The 10,370-nt window shown below is 43.2% G+C and overlaps 1 protein-coding gene across 1 annotated transcript; it reads right to left on the bottom strand.

Moving 5' to 3' along the window:
* Window positions 1-880: 880 nt before the first annotated feature.
* On the bottom strand, window positions 881-4,698 carry LOC123443913 (calcium-dependent protein kinase 1). The gene is made up of 8 exons (XM_045120472.1): window positions 3,894-4,698; window positions 3,159-3,302; window positions 2,928-3,080; window positions 2,503-2,618; window positions 2,246-2,413; window positions 1,816-1,943; window positions 1,625-1,724; window positions 881-1,205 (listed from the first exon to the last, which is right to left on the bottom strand). Exons 1-8 carry the CDS (start codon window positions 4,558-4,560, stop codon window positions 1,119-1,121), a joined length of 1,563 nt encoding a protein of 520 aa, XP_044976407.1. The 5' UTR covers window positions 4,561-4,698; the 3' UTR covers window positions 881-1,118.
* Window positions 4,699-10,370: the final 5,672 nt, after the last annotated feature.

Consider the following 10,370-nt stretch of genomic DNA (forward strand, 5'->3'; position numbering starts at 1 on the left):
CAATTGCCATACCCTAATCTATGATGTCGATAACGTGTACACAGTCCGAAGGGCACTCGGTCATTGTCCATAGTGGATGTCTGCACGCGGTCATTGTTCATAGTGGATGTCTATTATCCTCGATTTTGTTGTCATGTAGGAACAGACGGGAAGTCAACTAGAAACTCAAGGGGGAAACACTTGTAAAGGAGGAAGGAGATGAAAAGTCGTCTTGAACAATAAAATCAAATCAAAAAGAAAGAAAATGAAAAATCATTCAAAAAATATTTTTTTATGCAAACATTGACAAAAGTTTTCCATGTTCACAAAATTTTATCTTGAAAAGACATTCGTGGAGGTCGTGCAAAAAACAAAAATCAACACTCCAAAATGCTTTTGAAAATAACACATTTGAAGCATCATTTTTTTGCCACCATCTCTAGGAATGTGATTTCGATATGAAATTTTAGGAGCACATAAAACTTAAATCAATGTTTCCAAAAAAAAGTTCAGATTTTTTTTGAATTTTTTCCATGTTTTACTGTTCATGGGGCTAAAAACTCCACTTCCAAAGAAGGGAAATAATACAGAACACGCGAAAGCAAGAATAGGGTGTTACACCGTAATGGTGGCCTAAACCTGGATAAAACCTTTATCGCGTGAGTGGAGTAATCAGAGTGTTTTAATCCTTTGCCGAACAATCCAGGAGCTACATCATGCCTCCTATCTCGACAATCACCCATCCACAAACACATGGGCAATTATTCTAGTAAGTTCAACAGCATAGTTCGCAATTTGTAGGTGGCGCGTCAGCGTCTATACCACCATTTCATAGCAGACATTCAGAACCACACTTGAGATATGTTTGTCCAGAATAATGTAGCGCTGCTTAACATAATCATTAAAAAACTGATAAACAACGCCTGTTTTCATATAAATGATCAGGAGGCAGTACGACATATGATCATAACACCGTCGCTGCAGCAACTGAACCAATCATGTGATCGAGGAAATACACACCAAGTCCAAAGATGAGGGACAATAACATCGAAATGACACATCCCTCGAAAGTATTCTTGGAAGATAATGGGGCCAGGAAGATGTCTAAGCGGTATTCAAGAAGTTACAGTAGAAGATAATTAGAACATGCGCCGCCGATTTGGAACAATCTCAGGGCTGTTGTTTCTCATCATGGCAACAAACTCCTGGTAGTTGATTCTTCCATCCTGACAATTAATAAGAAGAAAATTATTAGCACCGTGATGAACTGAGACAGGCAGCCATTTGTTAACTCAAGTTGTAGCTCCGAAAATGTAAAATAGGGTCAGTAATGATTGTCATTCTCCATGCCGGCTTGTGAAGCAGAAGTAGTGATGATACAAGTTTACGGATGGAGTCATAGAATCAGTTAACAAACTGGTCAAGATACATTGTGCACATTCTTATTTATATTTATGATTTATCTACATGAATTTAGTTCAATGTGTTTATATACATCACTAATATAGATAGATGAGTAACTCCTAGCAAAAGCAAAACAAAAGAGATGACAGCATCATGAAAGAAGTCGACATGTGCACATGGCACACATATGAACAAGTGGATTTTATGTGCAATCATTTTGATGTTTGTAACATAGACTTACATGATCTGTATCTACTTCAGCAATGATATCTTTAATTGTTTTATCATCCCCCATGTCATACTTCTTCAGAGCTTCTTCCAGCTCATCTACTGTTATGTATCTGCACACACAGATTTCAGCAATTAGAAAAACAATGCAAACAGTCAGAACTCAAAATAATAGAATATGGCATTCAAGTTAAGTTCAATTACCCGCTGTGGTCCTTATCAAAATATTCAAATGCTTTAAGTATGTGGTCTTCCTTCTCCAATCTATTCATGTGCATTGTCGCTGATACGAACTCAGAATAATCAATGGTCCCATTTCCATCAACATCAGCCTGTTTTGTCATAAAGGAAAAAGAATAAGGACACAAAATGGCTTATGCTAGAACTAAGGGAAGTTGGAAACAGTTGCAAAGCACTTTTAAACATGCTACCATCAAACTCTTCCTACCAAATGAGCACACAATGATATTTTGTGGTCTACATTGATACATCATCGTCAAGAAAACTATGCGAAGTTGCAAGTGGCCTATTTTCTTTTTCTTTTGAAGTAAGGTAGGTTCTAGGAAACTCATATGGTATGGGAGAATGTAGCATGTAAAAAACAATAGTATATGCCTGTGGAGTACAAACATACCGCCTCCATTAACTGTGTAATTTCTGATTCAGAAATTTTGGTGCCAAGTTTTGGTAAACCAGATCTTAGCTCTTCAAGAGTAATTGTCCCACTGTTATCAGTGTCCAGGGATCTGAACATTTCTTTCAAGCCTGTAATCTCTTCCTCAGACAAGTTCTCTGCAACGATCTGGTTATAATGGAGGAAAATAGTAGATTTAGTTGCTAATGAAACTCAATGCCAGCAGGAAAGGTAAATATTATTAAGTCTTCAATAACCTTCAATGCAACTTTCTTAAGCTTGTTCATCGCCCTGAACTGCTTCATTCTACTGATAACAGTAATGTCAAGTGGCTTATCTGGAGCCTCTCCATCTTCCCTGATCCATGGGTGATCTGAATGTGTAAAGTATTAGGTCAGAAATTATATTTCCAAACAGCACATAAATGAATACTTAGTCCCTAAAGAAAGATGACAGGTCTTCAACAACGAGAATAAACTCAGTAATCTACTTCTGAATTACTAATAACATTATTAGCAGTGCTTTGTATAAAAAAATACAGATGGAATACACTGGGACAAATGACTGATTTTGATCTGCTAATAATCTACTAGGCGAGTGCACATCTCTTTACAAATAAGAATGACATGCTATGAAATGTGTGTGCAGTCACATGATAACAGAAAGAGCAGTTGATAATTACTCAAAATCTCCGCAGCAGTCAAGCGCTCTTTGGGGTCTTGCCGCAACATCTTCTTCACCAAATCTTTTGCACCATTAGATATTGAAGGCCAAGGGTCAGATGAGAAATCTATGTGACCAAGCAAGACAGCCTCAAATATGCCATCCTCATTGTCTGGAAAATAGAACATGTGTGTTAATGGATAAATAAAAAGCAGAAAATCTAACTCGGATGAGAATTGGCACACATCACCTGCCCAAAAAGGAGGAACACCAGACAGAAGGATGTACAGAATAATCCCAGCACTCCATATGTCAGCTTCTGCTCCATAGTGCCGCTTCAGAACCTCAGGAGCAACATAATACGCACTTCCAACAAGATCCTTAAACTGCTCCCCTGTAAGATTCATAGTAGGCCTTAGCTCATTTTAAACATGCCGTGAATACAAAGAAAATTAAAAGCCAGCTCTATTTTGTACTTTCTAGTGATAAAGAGCACGGCAACAACAGTTTGCATGTGAAGCATCTGGTTTCGTCGGAAAAATTTAGGTGTCATTTCTGGTACATGTGCACGCATGTTTTGCAGGGTATATATGCCATCCTTTTTTCCCTCAACTATCAATGATAGGAACAACATTGTGCACAGATGTAAATAATGCAAATCTATAATGTCATTTCATTATCACCTTGTGCACCAAGCCAGAGCTGTCCCCAAAGAACTAAGAGTAGATGGTGGATCACTACATCCCCATACCAACAACAGCACACAACAAGAATCAAAGCTATAACATCTACAAGATCTAAGTATGACATAAGCATAAGCCAATTGCTGTCTCGTATCTAGCTCTAATTTTAGCACCTCCCAACTTCAAACCTCTCGATCCACGGGAATCGGTTAAAAGTCAAACCAAAATCCACATCAAGTCGAAGACGGGAAGAATCTCTCACAATTCAATCCATACCCGACTGAGTCAAATGAAGCGCTCACCGTGTTTGAAGAAGACGGAGAGGCCGAAGTCAGTGGCCTTGAGCGGCGAGTCCTCCTTGTTATTCAGAAACAAAAAGTTCTCGGGCTTGAGATCCCGGTGGAAAACCCCCATGGAGTGGCAGCTATGCACAACGGAGACCATCTCGCGGCAGAGCAAGGCGGCGGCTCGCTCGGAGTAGTGCCCCCGCGCGATGATGCGGTCGAATAGCTCCCCTCCCTCACACAGCTCCATGATGAGGTTGACCGAGTGGCGGTCCTCGTAGGCGCCGCGGAGCTCGACGATGTTGCGGTGACCCGTGAGGTGGTGCATGATCTGCACCTCGCGCTGCACATCCTCGATGTCATCGCGGTGGACGAGCTTCCGCGTGGCGATGGACTTGCAGGCGAAGCGCTGGCCCGTAGCCTTGTGCGTGACGAGGTAGGTGACCCCGAACTGCCCCCGGCCGAGCTCGCGGCCGAAGGTGTAGGTCGCGCGCACGTCCTCCATCGGACGTCCCAGAACGCGGCCCATGGCTACCTGTCCCGCTTCCGGCGTCGGGGCCGGGGCCGGCGCCGTCTGTGGCTTCGGCTTCGGCTGCGGCTGGGGTTTGGGCTGGGCCGTCGGCGGAGGGGCCGCGGCCGGCTGGTCGGCGGCGGCGCGGCGGTGGCGCGAGGTGCGGTTGCCCATTGTGTGCGAATGGGTTTGACGAAGGGAGATCGAGGCGATAGGGGGCTCGCTCGGGGTTTGAAGCAGCAGCGGTGCTAGCGTGGGAGTTTTGGGGGAGAGACGACCGTGGAGACCGCGTGATCTGCGCTGCGGTGTTGGGGTGGGGGAATCGATCGGGTGGGTGCGGAAGGGAAGCGAGTTGCCGGGTTGTGGCGGGGAGGTTGTCCGTCCGTGAGCCGGTGAAATCACTGTGTTTTTCTTTCGGATTCACTGTGTTGATCTTGTGACACAAGTTTAGTCGACTCCTCTTCGAAAGTCTTAACATGATCTGCCCCTCCCAACAACTAGGGTATCTATGGTGATGAAGTTACTAAGGTTGCTTTGCGATTGTTAAATATGACGTTTAAAGTATTAATCTCGTTTTTTGAAATTACACATAGATGTACCATACCTTTTTTTAGTAAAGGTATAACATGAATATTATCACTCACTGTGAATAACCAGTATAACATGAACACCACATCTAGATAAGACTAGATACAACCACCGATGACCAAACAAACTACAAAGAAAAAGTGTCTACCGTGCTAAGAACAACACTGTGTATCGACCAACGTCGGGCACCTCTGAAGACCCCACCCCCACCCCCCAGCTCCTACTGAATTTCGCTTGTTAACGCACCATCCATCGTGAATGACTAAGAGGGGGTAGGGTCTCGCCCTCATAGCTTGTGGATAGCCCTTAAGTCGGTTGAATCTCTCCTTTGGCTGCAAGAAAGATAATTTCTTGATAAAAATCCCTTTAAAATTTCAGCCCAATTGAAGTTACGGATCTCCGGATATTTAAGAAACGGTGAAGGGCGAGAAAACAGGTCACGAAAATAGAAGAGAAAGAGAGAGAGAGATCCAATCCCGGGGGGGCTGCTGCCCTCCGGGTGCCATGGCGGCCATGGACGAGAGGAAAAAAACCTCGCACCCAGGGAGGAGGCCAAGGAAGAGGAAGAAGGTTGGGGGCTATCTCCCCCTCTCTCCCGGTGGCTCCGGAGCGACGTCGGGGCAACCATCGTGACGGCGAGCTACACCAACAACTTTATCGCCGTCGCCACCAACTCTCTCCTCCTCTATGCAGCGGTATAAAACTTCTCTTCCCCACTGTAATCTTTACTTGAACATGGTGCTTAATGCTATATATTATTAATTTATTATCCAATGATGTGTGGCTATCCTAAGATGTTTGAGTAGATTTCTTTTGTCCTACAGATTAATTGTGATATGATGTTATTGATATGAGTTGTGTGTTGATATGGTGTTGCCCTAAGGTGCCTTCCGTAAGGTGCACACGTGAAGGATTAACGCTGGAGGTTTTGCAATATGTTCATGATTCACTTATAGCGAGTGGCTAGAGTGACAAAAGCTTACACCCGAGTAAGGGAGTTATGTGTGTACCGGAGTAAAGAGGACTTGATGTTTAACGCTATGGTTGAGTTTACCTTAATGATTTCTAGTAGTTGTCGATGCTTTCTAGAGGTCCAATCATAAGTGCATATGATCCAAGTACGAAAAGTGTGTTAGCGTATGTCTGTCCCTTATTGCATGTGATAAGTATCTATCATGTTATATTCAATTGCCTATGGAAAATCTTTCTCTTGCGTTACACAAAAAGCTTTCTACTAAACAAAAAGACCTGGACATGCTCTAATAAATATAAGTGAAGCAAAAGAGCATTCTATATGTAGAGAAACAGACATTCAACTTCAAATGATATAAGTGAAGCACAAGAAAACCGTTGTTTAGTAGAAATAATTAAACTCTCAAACACGAGAATTTAATTCTTTCTACTAAACAACGATATGTAGAGAAAGAGGCATCCAACTTCAAATGATAAAGAGCATTCTATAAATAATGGTTTTCTATAAATAACATGAAGAATTAAACTCTCGTTCTTCACTTATATTTGTTTGAGAGTTCATAAATAGTGACGGTAATTTGCATGGGTTATAAGACTACTCAAAAAATAATAGGTATTCAAGGAGTGATAATGAAAACCTTCATGTAGCACATTAAAGAAAAATTGTGGGTTAATGATATTGATGCGGTAATGTGAAAGGGTGTGGGTGCATCATTGTTGTTTCGTAGAAGTGTCTTTATTAAGAGGTGTTAAACTTCTTGTTCATCTAAAAATTAAAAGGGCATGGTTATTATGTGTGAGCATTTCTATTCCTTGTTGAAATCCTAGTGTTGTTTCAAGTCAGAGTCGTGTGATGGTTAATTCCTCCCAACCCTCTCCCTCAAGGCATGCGAGTAGTACTTTGATTTGTGATAAAACTAATAAAAATTTGCAATAAGTATATGAGTTATTTATGACTAATGTGACACCATGGACATACCCAATCTCACATCCTCATATTTGCTAGCCTCTTCGGTACCGTGCATTGCCCATTCTCGCCTCAAGGATTGGTACAAACTTCGCCAGTGCATCCAAACCTCGCGACATGATACGCTTTGTTGCACAAAATCCACCTTATATCTTCCTCAAAATAACCACCATACCTATTGGAAATATACCCTAGAGGCAATAATAAAGTGGTTATTATTATATTTCCTTGTTTATAATAATCGTTTATTATCCATGCTAGAATTGTATTAATTGGAAACTCAAATACATGTGTGGATATATAGACAACACATTGTCCCTTGTGAGCCCCTAAAAGGACTAGCTCGTTGATCAAGGATTGACAGGGATCCAACCCCCGGGTATACCCAAGTGGAGGGAACGCATCTCCAAGACATTTGGGGCCGACTGCCCCCCCCCCCCTCGGGGCCAGCCGACGGGAGCCGGCCCGTCTGGCCGACGCGATGAAGGCCGACTGGTGGCATTCGGCCTAGCCGGATGGCCCGGCACCAGCCGGTCAGGCCCCGTCCCATCCGATCGTATTGATGTATGGTGATGAGACTTGACGCATGATGCAGAGGCGCTCGTGACACAATGCGCGCTGACAATCTTGGCGTGGCCACATGTGCAATGATGTAAGGGTCAGCGAGGCTACAGATCCCCCATCACCACTGAGGTTGATTGGGTGAGACGGCCATGTAGCCATGCTTACCCCTACCTACTCTGTGACGGCCGACACAATAGCTGCTACGGTGCACGACCGGTGGGCCGCGCGCCACACAAGACCCGACAGTGAGCGGACCCCACGGCCAATCGAAGAGGTTGGCGGCCGGGTCCCACTTCCTACTTACCCCCACCACTATACATCTCGGACTACACTATAAAGCCCCATCTCAGCCCCTAGAGAGGGGGCACTCTGAAAGCGGAATTGCTCCCTAGGGTGGTTTTGATAATTGATCACAACATATGCATCATTGGACTAATATGTTTTCCAAGTATATTTCAGAAAAAGTTCAAAAGATGATATGGCTTAAGGTTTACGTGGAGATGCCTCTGGATGCAAGAAAGGAATAATATTGGCTCAAGCTTCAAGCTAGAAGACTCTTCATTTTATATTTGTGAGAAATCACTTTTGAGTCCATAGGAAATCCAATACTATTAAAAGGGGGTGAGGTAGTAAAATGAACTGATTGCTCAAATGCTCAAAGTTAGCCACCAAAACACTCACTCATTTTTCCCACATATCCACTCTGTCAAGATCCAAATACAGAAATTCGGTGTCACCAACATTTCCATATCGGACCCACCGAGTTTGACCTCAAACAGAAACACTAGCCGTTCCCACCAAATCGGTGCAACTGAAACCAAGTCGGTGCTACCGAGTTCAGTATGACCAACATTCTGTTGCCAAGATACACAAAATCGGAATTTTCAAGTTTGAGTATCCGTGCCATCGAGTTTGGCCATCTGACCGTTAATCACCTTTTCGGTGCCACCAAGTTTCATATATCGTTCTCACCGAGATTCAAAAGTCCACACCCTTGTGCTAATTGGTACCACCGAGTTTTCAACTTCGGTGTCACCGAGTTTGCCCTTTTGTGTGTAACGGTTGGATTTTGGCTGCTGCCTATATATACCCTTTCACCCACCTCTCATTCGTGGGAGAAGCACTCAAAACACACACTTCATTTCCAGATCCATTTTCTGAGAGGGAACCACCTACTCATGTGTTGAGACCAAGATATTCCAATCCTATCATTCGAAACTTGATCTCTAGCCTCCCCAAACTGCTTTCCACCAAATCAACCTCTCCTACCCATGCATATTCTGTGAGAGAGTGATTTGTGTTGAGGATACTATCTTTAGAAGCACAAGAGCAAGAAGTTCATTGATCTACCACATCTATTACCTTTTGGAGGGTGGTGCCTCCTAGATTGGTTAGGTGTCGTTTGGGATCCTCCTACTTAGTGTTGTGGAGTTGAACCAAGATGTTTGTAAGGGCAAGGAGATTGCCTACTTCGTGAAGATCTGCCGTGAGTAAGGCTAGTCCTCCGTGGACGGAAGCTGTGGTGGAATAGACAAGGCCGCTTCTTTGTGGACCCTCCGTGGATGGAGCCCTCAGTGGACTCTCGCAGTCGTTACCCTCCATGGGTTAAGTCTCCACTAACATGGACGTACGATAGCGCCACCTATCGGAACCATGCCAAAAATCGCCGTGTCAACCTCATGCATTTGATCTCCCTAGCTTACTCCTCTACTTTACACTTGCATGTTTTACTTACCGCTTATATACTATTAGAACTGCATGTGTAGGGTGTACTTGACTTGTTATAACTGTCGTAGCTGCCTCTCAAGTAAAATTGGGAAAAGGCAAAACAATTATCTTGTCAAGTAGTCTAATCACCCCCCCTCTAGACATACTTTCGATCCTACAAGTGGTATCCGAGCATTGGTCACCATTTCATTGGTTTAACAATCTAGGAGAGTATGGCATCTAGTGAGGGAAATTATCATCATAGAGGTCCATATTTCGATGGCACTAATTTTGCTAGTTGGAAGCATAAAATGAAAATGCACATTCTTGGATTCAATCCTCATGTTTGGGTTGTTATTCATGTTGGTGTGCAAGGTAACTTATTTGGAGAAGGACATGAGCCAGATCATGATGCAACAGCTGATGAACTGAAGATGTTGCAACTTAATGCTCAAGCCTGCGACATCATCTTCAACTGCCTATGCCCCGAAGAATTCAACAAAATCAGTCATCTTGAGAATGCAAAAGAAATTTGGGATACTTTGGTTGATATGAATGAAGGTACTGATTCTGTCAGAGAATCTAAGTTGGATATGCTTCAAAGTCAGCTTGACAAGTTCAATATGAAGGATGGTGAAGGTGCCGCTGAAATGTACTCTAGGCTAGCTCTCATCACCAATGAGATTGCCGGCTTAGGAAGCGAATAGATGACCGAAAAATTCATCATCAAGAAGATACTTAGAGCTCTCGATGGCAAGTATGACACAATGTGCACATTGATCCAAATGATGTCAAACTACAAAGATCTCAAGCCAACTGAAGTCATTGGTAGGATTGTTTCTCATGAGATGTCACTCAAGGACAAAGATGAGCTACACAACAAGTCAAGCGGTGCTTATAAAGCTTCATGTGATGATCCCGCTACTTCAAAGGACAATCTAGTCACTGATGAAGAGATAAGCCTCATGGTTAGAAAATTCAACAACTTCTATGAGAGTAGAGGCAAAGAGAGAAGCTCAAGCTCGAAACATGAAGAGAAGCGTTCGTCCAATCGTGACCGAAACTGCTACAATTGTGGGAAGCCCGGACACTACACAAATGAGTTCTCAGCTCCCTACAAAAGAAGGGAAGAGACACCTCGAAGACGAAGCTCAAGAGATGAGTCACCTCGCAAAGAGAGAAGTAG

The sequence above is a fragment of the Hordeum vulgare genome, chromosome 3H, assembly GCF_904849725.1.
Source record: "Hordeum vulgare subsp. vulgare chromosome 3H, MorexV3_pseudomolecules_assembly, whole genome shotgun sequence".
In the NCBI taxonomy this organism is placed as follows: Eukaryota; Viridiplantae; Streptophyta; class Magnoliopsida; order Poales; family Poaceae; genus Hordeum; species Hordeum vulgare.